The sequence below is a fragment of the Lissotriton vulgaris genome, chromosome 1_1 (genome assembly GCF_964263255.1).
Source record: "Lissotriton vulgaris chromosome 1_1, aLisVul1.2, whole genome shotgun sequence".
NCBI lineage: Eukaryota > Metazoa > Chordata > Amphibia > Caudata > Salamandridae > Lissotriton > Lissotriton vulgaris.
Genome location: NC_141685.1, coordinates 458,046,760 through 458,065,757, shown reverse-complemented (window position 1 = coordinate 458,065,757; position 18,998 = coordinate 458,046,760). Strand labels below are relative to the sequence as shown.

The following is an 18,998-nucleotide window of genomic DNA, read 5'->3' as shown; positions in this document are numbered from 1 at the left end:
AGTCTTCTCCACAGGCACCCACGTCACCTTCGACCACACCACCGAACTCCACTGGACCGAACACCACTGCATCCATTTCACCTTCAATAAACCAACCACGCACCACCGCACCCAACAGCTACCTCGCCGCTGCTGGAGCAAAGTCACCGAAGACCAGCTGATCACCACCCTTGCCCAAAACCCACCCACCGACCCCACCAACCCAGACACCGCAGCCCGCAACCTCAGACAGTGGATCAACGACTGCGCCAACACCATCTCCCCACTCAAGAAACCCTCCAACAACCACACCAGCAAGAGAGCCTCCTGGTTCACCGACGGGCTGCAGACCTCCAAACGTGCATGCCGGAAACTGGAGAAGATATGGCTCAATGAACGCACTCCGGACAATCACGCAGCACCTACAAGGACGCCACACGCAGACATCACCACCTCATCAGATTAGCCAAGAGACCCTCCTTCAAAGACCGCTTGGATAACAACGCACACGACAGCAAAGAGCTTTTCAGCATTGTAAAGGAACTTACTAACCCTAGCGCCAATGACATACCGCCCTCAAAAGAACTGTGCAACTCACTGGCCATCTTCTTCCACTGAAAAGATCGCTGACATCCATGACAGCTTCAACGCCATGACCGCCCAACTACGCCAGACCCCACCTCCTCTGTGAACACTACCAGCACCAACCGCCTCACCTCCAGGTCCAACGTCAATGACGACGAGACACGCAAGGTCATGAACTCCATCCACTCAGGATCTCTGTCAGACCCGTGCCGACACCACCTATCCAACAAAGCAGACGCTGCCATCGCACCCCATCTACGGAAGGTCATCAACATCTCCTTCGAAACAGCGACATTCCCGGAAAGCTGGAAACACGCCAAAATCAACGCCCTCCTCAAGAAGCTCAAGGCGGACGCCAAGGACCTCAAGAACTTCCGGCCCATCTCCTTGCTCCCGTTCCCGGCGAAGGTCATCAAGAAAATCGTCAACATACAACTAGCTCGCCGCCTGGAAGACAACAACATCTTGGACCCGTTCCAGTCCGGGTTCAGACAAAAACCACAGCACCGAGACATCAGGTGCCAACTAGACAACGGCGAAACATCAGCCCTCATCCTCCTGGACCTGTCAGCCGCCTTCGACATGGTCTGCCATTGCACTCTAAAGACACTTCTCCTAGAAGCCGGAATCCAAGAGAAAGCCCTTGACTGGACCATGTCCTTCCTCTCCGGTAGAACCCAGAGCATCCGCCTCCCACCCTTCCGATCCGAGGACACCGACATCATCTGCGGTGTCCACCAGGGCTCATCCCTCAGCCCAACGCTTTTCAACAACTACATGGTCCCCTCGCACAAGGGGCCTGCCAACACGACCTCAATATCTCCTACGCTGACGACACCCAGCTCATCCTCTCCCTCACCAAGGACCCGCACACCGCCAAAACCAACCTCCACGAGGGAATGAAGGCCGTCGCCGACTGGATGAGGAACAGCCGTCTGAAGCTGAACTCGGACAAAACTGAGGTACTTATCCTCTGACCCACCCCCTCAGCCTGGGATGACTCCTGGTGGCCGACAACATTGAGAACAGCACCGACACCCACCGACCATGCACGCAACCTAGGTATCATCCTAGACTCCTCCCTCTCCATGTCTAAACAGGTCAGCGCCGTCTCCTCCACCTGCTACAACACCCTCCGCATGCCTCGCAGGATCTACAAGTGGATCCTGAACGAAACAAGAGGATCGGTGACACAGGCCCTCGTCAGCAGCAGACTGGACTACGGCAACACACTCTACGCAGGAATCCCAGCCAAACACCTACGATGACTACAACGCATCCAAAACGCCTCCGCCCGACTGATCGTCAACGTCCCCCACCGCAGCCACATCACCCTCCACCTGAGAGACCTACACTGGCTCCCCGTCGAAAAGAGGATCACCTTCAAGCTCCTCACCAATTCACACAAAGCACTCCACAATGCCGGAGCAGCCTACCTGAACAGCAGACTCAGCTTCTACACCCCCACTCGCCAGCTCTGCTCCACCAGCCTCACCCTCGCTGCTGTTCCCCGCATCCAACGAACAACTTCTGGTGGCAGATCCTTCTCCTACCTCACCGCCAAGATCTGGAACACCCTCCCTACCCACCTACGGCAGACCCAAGACCTACTCGCCTTCAGAAGACTCCTCAAGACCTGGCTCTTCGAGCAGTAGCGGCACCCCCTCCCCTCAGCGCCTTGAGACCCTCATGGGTAAGTAGCGCGCTTTACAAGTACTCTGATTGATTGATTGATTGAGGTATTCCCCACCTCCCCACACTCACCAGGTGGCCAACTTGCCACCCAGGAACACCGTACCTCTTTTGTCTTCTAATCCAGAGCAATATATCATATGTAATAATTTGTCATGAATGTCACAAGCGCCATTTAGTTAAACCTAAACATATAATTGGCACGACTAAGGGAATGCGTCATGGACCATGAACACAATGGCAAGCAATGGGGTCTTAATTCATATGTTCATTTTATAGAACATTAAATAGTATCTTTCAATTAAGCATGTGAAGTTGCTGCAAAATTAAAAACGACATACCTTTGCTTGAAGTCGTCCACCGATAGTTGATCTCATGTGGTAGATGGAAACAACAACATCCCCATGCACAGTGATGCCCAATGGAATATAGACCTTGCCTTCTTGAATTCGAAATTCCCTGAAGCCATGAAAAGAGATGAAATAAATAGTACAATTGTAAACACGTTGAATTCGCAGTGTTTACCTATCACAAATGTAGGTTTTAATAAAATCAATATAGGATTTTAAAAATTCCGTTTTAAATTTGGAAAATGACAAAAATGCTGTAGACTTATAAACATAGCTGTAGGACTAATGAAGCGAGGATTATCTTAATATCAAAATTGAATCATAATTAGTTATGAAAGACGCACATTTCAGCTACAAAATAATAAGTGGGACTTTATTCAGAATGAGAAACAATTTGAATAAATATGAATTAGGTAAAGTTGAGTGTGACTGGAGTAGAATATGCTTGATTATAATTAGGTGATGTTAGAAAAGGGATTACTGGTTGGCTGAGGTATGCCCCTAGGTCAGGCAGGAACCACCACTCTAGTCAGGGTTAGCCAGATACACAATAAGATAACCTATGCTCACCCTATGGTAGCTTGGGCAAAGCAGAGGGGCTTCTGTACAAAGGTAATTTGTAAAGTATTTGAGCAACACACACACACACACACACACACACACACACACACACACACAGTAACACAATGAAAATACCAGAAAAAGACTCCACACAGGTACAGAAAAACGGAATATTTAGCTGAGCAAAATGAGACCAAAATGACAAAATCCAATCAATAGAAGTCGAGATATGAATTTATACAAATGAAATCAAGAATAGTGCTTCAAAGTCCCTAGAGGTCGAAAAGTTATTTGAGGTTGCAGGATATTGGTGCAAATTCAAATTTCAGGCCAACTCTGATGGAGGGCAGGACCAACGCAGAGCTCACTGAAAAAGTACCATGGATGGAGCAAAGCATCAACGCTAAGCGCTCAATGCATCAATTTTTTCAGACATAGCACCCTACCCTTAGGGTTACTTAGGGCCTCCCTTAGGATTGACCTATATGTAAGAAAAGGGGAGTTTAGGGTGTGGCAAGTAGTTTTAAATGGCAAGTCAAAGTAGCAGTAAACTGCATGCACAGGCACTGCAGTGGGAGGCCTTTGACTGGATTGAAAGGCTACTTCTGCGGGTTCAGCACACTAGTTGCATTTGAAGTAGAGGCCCAGGATATATGGTATTCCACTTTACAAGTGACTAACCAGTACAGCAAATATGCCAATCGCCAATACCTCAATGTTATTATGTTTAGGGAAGAAGCACATGCACTTTAGCACTGGTTAGTTGTGGTAAGGCGCTCAGTCAATGGTCAACAATAAGAATCAGCAAAAACAGGAGGCAAAAGGGTCGGTTAAGACCACCCTAAGGATGACAGGTCTAACAGATGGATCAAGCCCTGATCTTTGGACTGGGTAAGAGTGGTCTGCTCAATTCAGACACTCTGTTCATCACCACCCCCTTTTCTGAATCAGGTCTAACAGGTGACATGGCAGTCTTCAATTTTCTTAAAGATCCTTGTGAACTCAGAAAAAGACATCAAAATTGATAGAACTAGGCAAGATGATGAAAACACGCCAGTTTGTGACGAATACCCAATGATATTGAGAAAGAAAGCAATGGCCCAATTATAAATTGAGAAATTGAAACCCACATAACAAGACTTTTGTCTGAATTGGAAAGGACGCATTTACAAAGAGTCAAATTCGGAGTTGCCAACAAACATTTTGGTTATAAGGAAAGATAATTCCTCCTAGTGTTGTCAAACAGGTGTCCGAAGTGACAAGATTAAGACAAATACTAGTGTCTTTTCCCATTCTTTCTCCATTTCCACATTAGGTGTTTTTTATTGCTCAATGTATATGTTTTTAATTAGAAATGCATAAGAATTCATATGTTTTTTATTGAAATAAATTGTATATTTTTACATAAATATCGTTTTTTCCTTCTTGTAAGTGTTCCCCAAGCCAATAGATTGAGAGTTGAGTGAGTGATGCAGACTGAGTGAGATAGGTCTCTGAATCCCGTTTGGATCTGAGATAACTTGATCTCCCATAGGGAAAATACTTTTGTTTACTTGACAGTATACTGTTGCTCAATTTCCCTTTGGGTAACTACGAGCCCCTCTCTTTTGATTACAATGAATTGGAAAGGAACAAATGTTGGCCTATAACTTTATGACTACGTATAATAAAACTTGTGTTTCAGAATCAAATGGAAGTTGCTATGAACTTTGAGGCCATCACATGTGATTTTGAATCTACAGAGAAAGCAGAAAGGTTCACTACAATCCCATTCTGAAAAATTTAACTAATCTCAAGCAGCATGGAAACGTGGGTTGAACTTCTTATAATAATTCACAAAATATGGATAGAAGATCACAAACCAAATCGACATATATCAGTGCTTAATTTGTGAAAGAAAGAGTGCCGGTGCCCAAAGCACTCACAGAAGCCAGCAGCCAGTGCAATTAAACTTTGATGCACCAAATACCAAGGCTGGTAGTCTTTAATCCACTACCAGACACTTCCGCCCCTTTTTCTTGTTCCTGCAAGTTCCTGCTTTTTCCATTTGTGACGGTTTTGCCGACTTTCTCTCAGAGACGTAGCTACCATTGGTGCAGCAGGTGCAGTGCACCAGGATACAGAGCCCTGAGGGCCAATTGAACCATGATGATTGCTGCTTTTTGTACCCCAACAGCAGCCAAATGGGATATTTCCTCACTTGCATCAGGTCTCCAGGAATCCAAGCAACGCTACTGCTTTCTCTTCCTCCATCTTTCCTATCCGTTTGCTTTTCCCTCTCTTGCAATCAGCAAATATTTGGTGCAAGAAAATAAGTGCCAGACACACAAAATAAGTGCCAGAGGCCCCCACTGGCAACCACTGGCTCAAATTAAGTACTGTATGTATATATTACCTAGTGACAGTGGCCACTAGGTAGTTATAGTGAGGTCTGCTTTTCCACAAAAGAGGGCGACAGAAAGGTTTGGGTCCTGTCTCGGACTGGCTTGGACCACTCCAATATACTAAACAGAACAAATAGCCAGACAGGTATACTTTTTAACATTTAATCACACCCAGCCTAACAGTTCTGGGTGATCGAATATTTTATTTGAGTCTTTTTGACTTTTTTTATAGAAAAACTTTTCCATTGAGTTTTTATATGTCATCAAAAGAACAATTATCAAACAATAAAGAATGCATACAGACAAAAAATGTGCAATATATGCAAGTGTTCTATATGTACAAAATCAATACTGTAAGTTTGAAAAACACCAAAAACACATTAATACAATGCCTTAAAATGTTTTTTTCACTAGGCACCAGTCCTTCATATTATATACAAGAAGCCAGGTGGACAACACAGTTCATAGATACTGCCTGCCTGTCTTACTGAGCAAGAGGATAGATAAATACTTCTGGGGTTGCACTCCTAGGGATGGAAAGTGTGGAACTATCTGATGGCCCTAGTTGCACCCTTCTTCTTTTTCCCAGGCTCGGGGTCAACGCGTTTCGAACCACAGTGTAGTTATGGGTTCTCCTCATGACACGGACTGGAGGGTGGCAATACTGTGTGTAGCACTCTAGACCATTTCAGTTGGGAAATTGCCTCGCAAGCACAAAGGTTCTTAAACTTGAGCGGAGTGGCGTGTTGAATGGAAGAGCGCCAGCCGTTCATCAATCCGGAAGTCTTTTGGACGCGTTTACCGTTCAATTCGTTTTTTACTTGTTTGTTCAGTGAACGCGTCCAAAAGAGTTCCGGAGATCATTTTATGTTGAGCAGGATTGACAATACACAAACACACCCCTCCACTGTTGGGTAAGCATTTGTAATATTTGTGCTTCACAACTTATCTCTCGGGGTGTGGTTTGACCACAAACTGGAGTTCAAGGAACAAGCGTGCAGGGTGGCAGCCACTTGCTTTGGAATCCTAAAAATGATTAGGAAAATCCTTCCCTTGTTACCTTTCAATGCAGGGAAACATTTGGTGCAGGCCCAGATCTTGTCACGGCTTGATTATGCCAATGTGCTTTATCTAGGATCCTTGTGTTCTACCATCAAAAAGTTGCAAATGGTGCAAAACTGCGCTGCACGCTCTCTTATGCAGGCTCCTTATTGGGAATCTGCCAAGCCCTTCATCGTTTCTTTGCACTGGCTGCCAGTGGCCAAAGAGAATCCAGTTTAAGGCCCTCTGCATTGCCCATAAGGTGCTGTCTTCAAGTGCACCTACGAATTTAAGATCCATCATCACTCCTTATTTCCCAAAAAGAGCACTACGCTCAGAGAAGAATCGTCTAGCAGTCGTCCCTAGAGTAAATCAAGTGCGGAGTGGCAGACGGCTGTTCTCCGTTATCTCGGCGAAGTGTTGGAATCAACTTCCAGATCATATTAGGCTTGAGAAAAATCACCACTCTTTTCGTAAATTTCAGAAGACCCTGCTGTTCCCCTGATGCTCTTAATATCGGTAATGGTTCCATCTCTGGCACTGGGAGGCCTTTGGTAGCCATGCACTTTACAAGTACATATTCATTCACAAATTATATCACGGTCTTGTGACTGATTTTTTAAAATAAAGCATTTATTGAGGCCTAACAACAATGCAAACTTCACAGTGAAATCTGACATTTACATTATGATATCAAACACTTGTGATCGTTTTGAGCATGATATGAGCCTAGTTTTGCTTCTAGGGGGCGTACGTAGTTGGTTTAATGTATGTACTACTTTTTATAAATGGAGCATGAGAACATCTTTACACACAAAAATAACTATCCTAAAAATAACATGAAACAGAGTGGGTAGCACAGCATCAATTAATTCACTTGCCTCATTCTTTCATAGTCTTGTGCTGTTGAAAAGATTTTGGTTTCTCCAATAAGAATATCACAGAAGGGTCGACATCCATTTCTCTGCTTATTGAAAAAGGGTACAGGACTAATGGTGACTGATTTAATGTTAACAGGCTTACAGTGAGGCTGGACGGGCTTGTCAGCAACGAGGTCACAAATATAACCAATATATCTGCAATACAAAAAGTTCACTTTTAGCTTGCACATTACACTGTTAAAAGAGGGTCTACATTAAATTTCATATACTTCAATCTTACAACAGAGGGCCCATGTCAACAAACTACCTTTGAGTAGCAAGAGGTGAACGCTTTCTATACATTCTACAATTAAATGTCCCAGGTTATATATTCTGATAAAAATAAAACCTATCCAAGATCACTTGCAATTCAGAAATTTTAGAACAGAAGGGATATTTGTCTCTTCATAACAAATGATACAGTATCACACCAACCAGTAAGCAGATTCCATCACTCCTAATAGCAACATATGGATATTAAATAACTTAGGAACATAACCTGAGTAAAAACATATTTTTCTCAAGGGTGGATGGCATGATCACAAGTACAATTGTCTGTCTCTCTAGTGCATTCCAATTCAGGATTTAACAAAACCCCAGCAATGCCAGAAGTACTTTCCACTCATCATTCGCAACACCAAAACACTTGTCACAGAGGCCCCATTCCTACAATATACAATTCAAAGAAGACACAAAAATAAATTATTATAAAAACTAATGAGTTCTACCTCTCACTCTTCTTTGCTCTGCTACACGCTTAAGTGCAGCAATGAATGTCAGGAAAACAGCACCACTCTGGTCATCAGGCATTACACTAAAACCCTTCCCACAAAGGTCTGTCAAGTACTGGATGCTGAAAAGGTCTGTTGAGTTTCCTATTTAATTCCATTACCAAAGGGTGGCTCCTCACAGTAAAAATGGTGCCAACATGTTCCTAATAATACAAGGGAAACCCTTCTAGTTTCTCATTAATAAGAGCACAGCTTAGAAAGAGCAATTTATCAGCTTTGTTCATGCGCATTTCCCGAAACTCATGACTTGAATATGACACACAAAGAAGGCCAAGTTTGACACCTTTTGACCAGAGCTGAACTCCACCACCCTTCGTATTCAGTGTTCCACACTACTCATGGAACATCCTTCTGGGTGACCATGAGTGTAGAAATGTCTAGGCTTAAGGATTTTTAACCACTCTCTGAGTGGGGCATCCAGCGACATGCGGCAAAAGTTCTTCAAAACTGCACTATCTTCTTCTGAGTGAATTAAGTCACTGGTAAGCTCTCAGCACAGATGTAACAAGGCACAAGTATTTCAACATTCTTCGAATCAAACACGACTTATAGTATAGAATATTACTGGTTCACTAATGTGTTTCTGACCCACATCAGGCACATGAAATGTTATATGAATGCAACTACAATACAATATATTAAAACCAATGAGAAATGGAAACACATCATTAACTTAGAACCGTATGCATTACCAACTACTGGAACTGCATATCGATAACTATACATTGAGCATTTGCCGGATAGTTTAAAAGTATATGCTGCCTAAGGGCTGTGTTAGGAACCTAAAGCAAACACAATATTATGCATAAGTACACAGGTGGTAAATCATGATCTTTGGGTGACATGTTTCCTTACCCAGTAATGAGATCAACTGAATTCTGTTTAATAATGACACTTATAATTACATGGAAACAGGCAATTCACACTTTCCAAACTGCAACAGTGTACAGATATACACATACGTATAGGACGAATTAAATTGCTGATTGCACTCAAATATATTATTAGCTTAATATTAATTAAAATATGAAGTATTACTCTATAAGGATGTTGATTGCAACATCTGCAATTAAAACAGAGATTCAAGCCACATTTAGTACCTTCTGTGGGATGGCCAAAGTCCGATTCCTGGTCGTTTTGAGTTGAGCAACTGAATAGCAGGAACTGGATTAGAGAAGAGATGACAGAAACAAAACATGGCGCTGACCAAAACTGCTGAGGCTGTACGCCCATCCTGTTAAGTAAAATTTGAATATACATCTTCACGACAATTATCATTTTTAAGAAACTTTATACATTTTGGCATAGTCCTGCCCTCACAAAGGTTAACAATGTTCTCAGGTTTTATAAACCTTTCTTTTCAACCAGAACTGGTGAACTCTAGCATATTACGTTTGTTATGTTAAAACTAGTTAGCAAATACTACACTTAACAACAAAGCAAAGGCATTGATCCAAGATCAGCCAAACGAGAAAAGAACACAGAAGAAACTCCATACCATGAGCACGCTGAAACTATAATAGACAGTTGAATAGCTCTTTAAATCTATATCCAAACTCTACAGAATAAATCCCTTCTACATCTTTCAAAAATTGCAATTCTAGAAAAGATAGGTGAATATGACTAGTTGCTTATTTGTAAACTATGTTCGGTAATCAATTTTATGGTAAGGCACTCCTATTATGCTTCTAATACTATTGTTGGTTTACTGGCAGACCTTTTAAATACCAGACGGCTACCTTTTCAGATAATTTGAAGGGAAAGAGAACAATCAGTGCAATAATTGATTTAACCACCGATCATTTTACATGTTTTAGAGGAATCTATCTTGAGTATTTTCTTCCTCTTTTCTTACAGCTGTTTACTCTATTACACTCTTCACACATCTTTCACACGCTTTCAAGTTTGTTTACTTTTATGAATGCATTGTTATTAAAATAATGTTATTCCGAAGATGTTGTTAGCACTGAGATGCTCTGCTTTCCTGCCTTCCACTTCAACTTGAATCTCCCATCAAGGAAAGAAGGGTTTTATTGAAAATATTTAACACATTTTTGTGGGTCACAAGCCTACTCCCTTTTTTAAGGGAATCTCGGTTAATATAGCTTTCTGTTATTTTATGTGCCTTCTAGATAAGAAAACATAACATAAAGACATAACAATAATTCATCTTTATCTAGAAAACAGGAATTTCCTATTTTAACTAGTCGAGAAATTTGCAGGACTTGAAAACACCAAGTATATGGGAGTTAAGAGAGGGACAAAATTATTCAGTTGCCTATTACTCCAGCAATTGAAGACTGTGTAAATGTTACCTATAATTGTCCCATATCAACTTAACATATCTGTCCAATAGGTTGTGAATGGTAGTGGTTGGTGGATTCTGAACTTTTGTTGAATAATTTTTTCTACTGGATCACCATAAATCAGGTATTCATTCTGTGCATAAATGTGGATTCATAGCTGTATTTTATGCAATTTGAGTGGGTTAACGAGGGAGCTATATAAATACTTCACTTTCTTGATGTGCCTTGTATTCTTTAATACCATGGACTTTTAACTACTAATATATGGTGTAGAGGCAGTTGCTCACTTGTCATATCAGATGCCTGCATTCACCATTCATGTACATTTATAATGCTGCTCTTATCATAAGGACTACAGAGCCAGTCTTACACTAATAGCAAACAAATGTATCTGTATGTTTATGTTTATGTTTTTGTGATTTGTATTGCGCGTAAATACCCGGAGGTGTCTCGGCGCATGTGTTTCCCAGGACAAGCACGCTGAAAGAATCACTGATTAAATAACCATGCCTTGAGCAGTCTACGAAAGCTGGTGAGAGTGGGACTGCGTCTGATGGACAAAGGAAGCGAATTCCAAAGTTTGGGGGCTGCCACTAGGAAATGTCTGTCTCCCCAAGTGGAGGTTCTAGTACGGGGAACTGAAAGAATACATGACGAAGCAGATCGCAACGATCTGCTGGGGGCGTAGATGTGAAATGCAGTCCTCAAAAACTGTGGTCCTACATTGTGCATTGCCTTGTAGTGATGCAGAGCGCTTTGAATTTAATCCTATTTCCGACCCCTAGCCAGTGCAATTGACGTATGGCCGCTGAGGTTGGTTGGCGTTTGGGGATGCCAAGCAGAACTCTCGCTGCCGCATTCTGAATCAATTGTAGTTTGTGGAGCACCTGTTCCTGAGCATTCAGGAACAGGGCATTACCGTAATCCAGCTTAGACAATACAAGAGTGGAGATCAGCGTTTTTCCTGCAGATGGAGGAAAGTATGGAAGTATTTTCTTGATTTTCCTTAACATGTGAAAGGAGGCAGATACCACTGAATTCACGTTTTGTTCACAACTGTGTGTGAGTGGTTTTCTTTCTACTTGGATGCTCGAAACTATCGCTTTGAGACCTAGAATACAACCAACAGGAAAACAGCACCCTCAACATAATATCATGATGCTGGATCTGACTTTGACTGTGGGTCCCTTCTTTCTGCACTTACTCACTGGCCTGTTGACTTATACCTTACTTATTCAAAACTCTTAATATCTGCCACATGAGGTACATCAGACGGTAACAAGACACCTGTCCATCCTATGAAATCCTGACATCAGAGCACCCCAGCAAGCACCCCGTGCGTTCTCTCACACCTCCCTGGTTCCCCTTGTTTCTCTGATGGGGTATTCAAGCGCTTGATGTCTTTAGAGTCACTTGAGGAAGGCAAGACTTTTCAGTAGATCTCCATTCTTAGCTCTGAGGAGGCCAACATTCAGAACTCGTTTAAACAAGTGTGAAGACCAAAGCCATTATGTTTCCTCCTTAAAAATGATACATAGGTGTAACACATTAGAAGATAGGATGTTTCGTTTTCAGTGTAAGAGTTCTGACAAAGTGCACTGTGCAAATCCTACAATTCTTTGCTTTGTACTTACCATGCAGTGGATGACACAGACATTTTTGGGGTTCTGTTGTAACCAATTATGCATGTTCTTACAAACAGCGTAGAGGTTGTGCAAACTAGGGGCTTGTCTCATTGGCCAACTGCATTCCGAGACCTTAGAAATTGAAAAATAAAACACATAAACAACCTTATTTCTCTAATGCGAAGTCAAAACATGAATCTCAAAAAAAAATAGGAAAGATATACAGGGCTCGATTCACAAACCTTTATTGCCAGAGAAGATCCGGCTATAATCCAACAAGGCTAAAAACGATCATGACCCTGTCATTTATACATGTGGTGCAATAACATTTTCAATTCATGTAGGCAATAACTGTGGGCCCGTTTTTGAGTTTGGTGGAGAGCTTACGATGTCTCAACAGTGATAGTATGTTGATGGCAGAGACTACTTCGTCTCCTTCATACACCTCTGACGGCCGAACAGAGTAATGGCCAATGGAGATTTTGCTATTTCTCCACCCACCCTATTTAAAGTGGGGGGACAAATGTCAAGTTTTCACTGTCCTTCACCAGCAGGCAAGGCTTGTGGTAAGGGCAGTTAAAACAGCAAAATGAGCCCCTCACCATGCGTGAAAACTTCCATGGCGAGGGGGTAATTGCTTTTTTTTTTTTTTCAAAAACCATCTTCTTCTTCGGAATTTTGTGTTTGAAAATCAACATAAAATGTTGAAAGTTTGATGTATGGCTCCCTCACATTGACAAAGCCACCAGTCAAGCTTTCAATGCATTTATAGGAACCACTGTGACACAGTTCCTAGACATGCAAAAGATGTCCGTTGGTCAGGGGACATCTCTAAATTTGGCAGGCGGAGTACCCTCACCTTGGCGGGAGTCAACTACTCCACCATGGACAGGATCCATAATGTGTCCATCATATTCTAATCTAGGCTCTATCGGCCATATGTAGGTAGCCAAAATGCGATCGCAAATGCAGAAATTCGCAGAATTTTAGCGTTTTGCGATCACAATTTGGGCAGTATGCTATGTAGCAAACAAAAACCTACATGCAAAATAAGGAATCGCAAAATTTCCGATTTCTTATTTTGCAAATACATTTAAGGAATCCCAAATTGCGATTCCTTAAATGCAATGTAGGAGGCACACAAGTTGTGCGATTTTAGCTTAAGGAATCGCAAATTACCACCAACTTCAGGTTGGTAGTAATTTGTGATTTCTTTGAAAAATGCACTTTTTGCATTTTTCAAAGTGCCATGTGGTGCACATACATGCCCTTAGCGCATGTATGTGTGCCACATGTGCACACATGTTTATTTCAGGGGTGCAAAAGGGTGTCCTATTGACACCATTGCAACCCTGAAATTGCATTCTCAATTTGTGATTCTGTAATTGAGAATCGCAAATTGAGAATGTCTTCCTATTCATTCCTATGACCTTCTAGCCCATAGGAATGAATGGGAAGGTATTCCTTATTTACGAATCTCAATTTGTGATTCGCAAATAAGGAATATGTGGGATTCGCAAAATATTTTGCTAATCCTACCTACATTGAGTTTTGCGATTCTCTAATTGCGATTCCCTAAAAATTGCAAATTGAGAATCGCAAAATACGTTTTACCCAACATATGGCCCTATATCTCCATTAGCCCCAGAGCTAGCATTGTATGCTCAAAGGTTTGTGTTGATAAAAACCGTAAAAGAATTTTCTTATGGTGTGCATAAATGATGTAGTGGGAACATTGATCACGTCCGATTTTAGACAATATATCTGAAAAATAATAACCCGTAAACCATCACAGACTTATCACACCATTTTAAGAAGGCTAAATGCTTTTTTTTAAATTCAGAATGGCATGAATAATTGTCAGTTTTAATATTTTTGTCTGCTCTTGAGAATAACAAGAAAACGAACATTAACATTTAAATTATTGGTAAGGTGCAGAGGCCTATATTAGCAATTTATTGTTCGTGTAAAACATTTAGTTCAGCATACCTTGGTCAGGGTGGTAGATGTGTTCTGTGCAATACAGGGAAGAGCACAGTTGCATTGAAAATACAATGAACTACAAAATATGCAACCACAAATAACATGGAGACATCTTCACAATGAGTTAAACAGCATTACAATAAGGCATTCAACACAACCAAAACCATAAAATCTGTTTGAACATTTATGAAATATTTGCAAAAGAAATATAAAGTGAAAGAACAACCCAAGCTTTCAGAGAGGGTCCAGGACAGTCCATAAAAGAGAATTTGGAGCAACAAAATCTGAGAACATTGAGATACGATTCTAGAGACGGAGATTAATCTGATATGATGGGGCTTTGAAAGGGAAGAACCTATCTAAATTAGCTCCCATCAACCCTCCAAAATGAAGAAAAAGCACTCCAGGACTAAGCCATCCATAACCAGGTCAGTTGAAAGAATGTTAACAAGTGGCTCATGTTAAAGTGTATCAAATGCCACTAAGAGATCTAGTAAGGCAAAGAAACAAGCATTTGTAATGCAATAGATCTCGCATTAACGAGTGTTTGAGCTATTGGCATTGTAAATGACAATGCCTTTTATTTATGTGTTGTTTTTAAAACAGATAAATAAAAGGCACTGTCATTTACAATGCCAATAGCTTAAACTCTCACAAATGCAAGACCTGTTACATTGGAAATGCGTTTGGCACTCATGCAATGAAAAACAAACAAAAAAAACATTCCCGAAAGCTCTGAATGCCCCAAGGGTATGTTTTTGTAGCTTTGGCAGGGTCACCACTCTGGTAGCTCCATTGAAGCCACTGACATTTTGCAGAGTGGGTGCCATGTTTAATGGACCCACTCAGCAAAGTCTTTTGTTTTCTGAAAACAAACGTAGGCGTTTTCCTTTCAGAAAACATAAAAATGGTCTGATCTGCATGGAATTCTCACCCTTGCAAATGAGGTCCTTTGTTCAATTCCTCCACCCAGGGTCATAATGCTTCACATGAAGGTGCTGGGTCCGGAAAACGAGAGACGGTCACCAAACATGCACTATACCCACATGGACTTTTGGTGAAATGGGCTGCCAGGTTAAATAGTTCTGTCAGTGAAGCCAGCAGGGGCTCTACCATTGAAAACTCAGTGCTTCCCCCAGCTTAAAACATAAGTTTAGCTGAGTGTGAGTAATGCCGTTTTGCAGTGGTGCACCTGCTCGGCCAAACTCTAAATGAGGCCCTTAGTCTGTGAAACATATTGCCAAGAAGCTTATGCCTACTACTTTAAACAAGCATTTACAATGCAATAGGTCTCGCAATTTCATTGTTTTGAGCTATTGGCATTGAAAGAGTTATTGGTTTCCCCTATGTGAAGCATTAATCAAGTAATGACATTGTAAATGACAATATCTTTTACCCCCTATTGACCCCCGCAAAGCTCATCAGCATGTGACCGTCATTGCTGAGAAGTGTGAGGAACCCACCAGGGAGGTAATGCAAGAAGGACACACTGATGGGCACTGAGAGATTTGGCCCTGATGGGCACAGTGATAGCATGCGTGAGCATCAATTGGCTAGCAGTAGTGGCACCGTAAGAAGCTAATACTCCTAGCAGATTTAGAAGCTGCCTCCGGGGTACTGTGAGAAGTTGGCACTTGGTCCAATGGGGCCCTATGTGAAGCTGGAACAAGGGGTCAGGATAAAATGGTGGATTCTGTGGGCAGCGTGAAGTGTCTTTCGAGGGTATTTGAGAGAATGGAATTGGGTAGGCGGCTGTGTAGGGGAGCTCCTTCTTCATAGGACATTATGAGGAGGTGGAACTTGTATGCAGTGAGGGGGGCAGGCCTCTTGTGGTAAATGCAGTGTATGTGTCGAGTGGAGATGGTACGATAGGGCTTCCGAGTGTACGGGAAGGGGGGGTCTAGGGTATGAAAATGGCTCTGGAAGGATAGTCTCCATATGATGTAATAATCAAATGGACTGGATATCATAAGTTTCCCTCACTTTCCGTTCACTCTCAGGTCAATTCGGTTGTTTCCTCCTGTTTCTTTTCCCTCCGAATCATCAGGAAGATCTCTCGTTTTTTTTCTTTACCTGCCCTAAAAATTATAGTGATGGCCATGGTGCTTTCGCGCCTCGATTATGGGAACATCATTTATAATGGCGCTCCAGCTTACGCCATTCGCCGCTTGCAGCTAGTAGAGAACCAGGCTGCTCGCCTGATTCACGGCCTGCCTAAATACCATCGAGCCACCCCCCTATTGCAGGCCTTGCACTGGCTGCCGGTGAAAGAGCGTGCCCTGTTTAAGCTTGGCTGCACCACTTTTCAAGCTAAAATGGGCACCGCCCCGGAATTTATTTGTTCTGCCATCACTCCCTACACACCTGGACGAGAGCTTAGGTCCACTCATCAGGCTCTGTTAACCATCCCCCGCTTCAGCAAGAAAAAGACTGGCGGTACGAAATTCGCAGTGCTTGCTCCTGCGTTTTGGAATTCCCTTCCCTCGGAACTCCGTATGTCATCTTCCTATATCGAGTTCCGGAAGGGTCTCAAAACTTTTCTTTTTTCCCGAGCCTACAATGCTTAAATCCCCCTCCGCTCCTGCCTGCTTCCTCACACTCCAACAGCGCCAAGAAACCGCATGGTAAAAGTGCGCTATAGAAATGTTTTTAAATTCAAATTTAAATTCAAATAAGTATGAGAGGTGGGGGGAAACATTAAATGATGGACATTTGGATTCCATGCAAATTACCATGTGATAAGTTGAATACGGGGTTCTACAAAGCTGGGCAATAGAGCTATACATAGCATTGATTCCTAAAGGACACAGGTTTCGGGGATGGGATAAGGGTGGCAACACACAGGTTGGATGCATGCATATTCCATGGTCAGAATCAGACTGTGGCAGAAAATAGGTCCAGGCACAAAACATAAAAGAGACCCCCATCTGCGAATCACATATCTAAAACAGAGACCGGTTGGGCTGGACTGTTCCCATGAGGCACAGGGTCAAGACTAATATTCATATGGCCATGTTTGAACTGGGGTGGCTTGTGAGCAAAATAACAATAGATTAAACCCAGATCTGTGACTGGGGGTGAATGTTTTGCCATTGTGCAACATTCCGTCCATCATCTTGTGTGTTTTGCTGTTCACCCTATGAGGGAAGGGTATGCCCAGACGTGGGTCCCATGCTCACTAAGCCACTGGAGTCGAGCTATCCTGGCTGAAGACGGCTGATAGCCAGAAACCGGTCCTAGGATGCTTGATTCCGGTCCAGGGAAGACATGGCTTGGCAGTTCAGACTGGACTGTTCCCATGAGGCACAGGGTCAAGACTGATTTGCATATGGCCATGTCTGAACTGGGGTGGCTAGGTGAGCAAAATAACAATGGACAAAACCCAGATATGTGACTGGGGGTGAATGTTTTGCCATTGTGCAACATTCCGTCAATCATCTTGTGTATTTTGCTGTTCACCCTATCTGGGAAGGGTATGCCCAGACGTGGCTCCCGTGCTCACTAAGGCACTGGAGTCAAGCTATCCTGGCTGAAGACGGCTGATAGCCAGAAACCAGTCCTAGGATGCTTGATTCTGGCCCAGGGAAGACATGGCTTGGCAGTTCGGGCTGGACTGTTCCCATGAGGCACAGGGTCAAGACTGATTTGCATATGGCCATGTCTGAACAGGGGTGGCTTGGTGAGCAAAATAACGATGGATTAAACCCAGATCTGTGACTGGGGATGAATGTTTTGCCATTGTGCAACATTCCGTCCATCATCTTGTGTGTTTTGCCGTTTCCCCTTCTCGTACATGGCCATGATCGCCATGGCCATCGAGGAGAGCCCGGAGCGGCGGCTGCCACGGAGTGCCATCTACGCAGAGATTGCATGGAGCTTTCCCTACTATACTTGGCGCAGCACCCCGGGGCTGGCAGAACAGCATCCTCCACAACCTGAGGCTCAACGCCTGCTTCATCAAGGAGCTGCTGGGTCCGCAGCTCAGCTAGCCTGTCTTCCTGCTCAGACAAGATCGCTGTAAAGGTTACATCATTCAGAGACAATAGACCATTTGCATTCCGCCAACTCGCCGCGGTAGCAGCTGACTGTCCCCGGAAACTATTTCAATCCTCCAGTCTGACGGCCTGAATATTTAAGCCTGATTACACAGAACAGCAAGTAAAAAGAAGAAGCTGTTGCCACGCAATGGAATCGGAAAGTGAAAGTGCGCCATGCACGCTGTGCCTGTCTACAGCCCTTCTTCCTTTTGGGAGGGCCCATCCGGACTGGATCCTTTGAAACAGATGGCCCCCCTAAAGATAAGAAATTGCTTTACGACAGCCGTGAAGCAGACAACCCATTCCGGATGGCCCGTCCAAAATTGAGAAAGGCAGTGACCAAAAAACATCCTTTTCAATGACATTACAGTGATGACCCCACAGTTGGCTCTCGGAGTGAGGACCCCACAGTTGGCTCTCGGAGCGATGACCCCCAGTTGGCTTTTAGAGTGATGACCCCGCAGTTGATTCTTAGACTGATGACCCCACAGTTGGCTCTTGGAGTGATGACCCAGCAGTTGATTCTTAGAGTAATAACCTCACAGTTGGCTCTCGGAGCGATGACCCCACAGTTGGCTCTTGGAATGATGGCCCCACAGTTGGCTCTTGGAGTGATGGCCCCACAGTTGGCTCTTGGAGTGATGGCCCCACAGTTGGCTCTCAGAGTGATGGCCCCACAGTTGGCTCTCAGAGCGATGGCCCCACAGTTGGCTCTTGGAGTTATGACCCCACAGTTGGGTCTTA

The 18,998-nt window shown here is 43.2% G+C and overlaps 1 protein-coding gene across 7 annotated transcripts in view; it reads right to left on the bottom strand.

Annotated features, from left to right (window-relative positions):
- DNAJC6 (DnaJ heat shock protein family (Hsp40) member C6) overlaps window positions 1–18,998 on the bottom strand; it is a 352,982-nt gene that overhangs the window by 132,401 nt on the left and 201,583 nt on the right. For all 7 annotated transcript variants that reach the window (XM_086953713.1, XM_086953706.1, XM_086953678.1 and 4 more), the window contains exons 5-8: window positions 12,244–12,366; window positions 9,404–9,537; window positions 7,474–7,668; window positions 2,598–2,715 (exon numbers count right to left, since the gene is read on the bottom strand). In XM_086953713.1, the coding sequence (XP_086809839.1) occupies window positions 2,598–2,715; window positions 7,474–7,668; window positions 9,404–9,537; window positions 12,244–12,366 (570 nt within the window). The remainder of the gene's footprint in view (window positions 1–2,597; window positions 2,716–7,473; window positions 7,669–9,403; window positions 9,538–12,243; window positions 12,367–18,998) is intronic.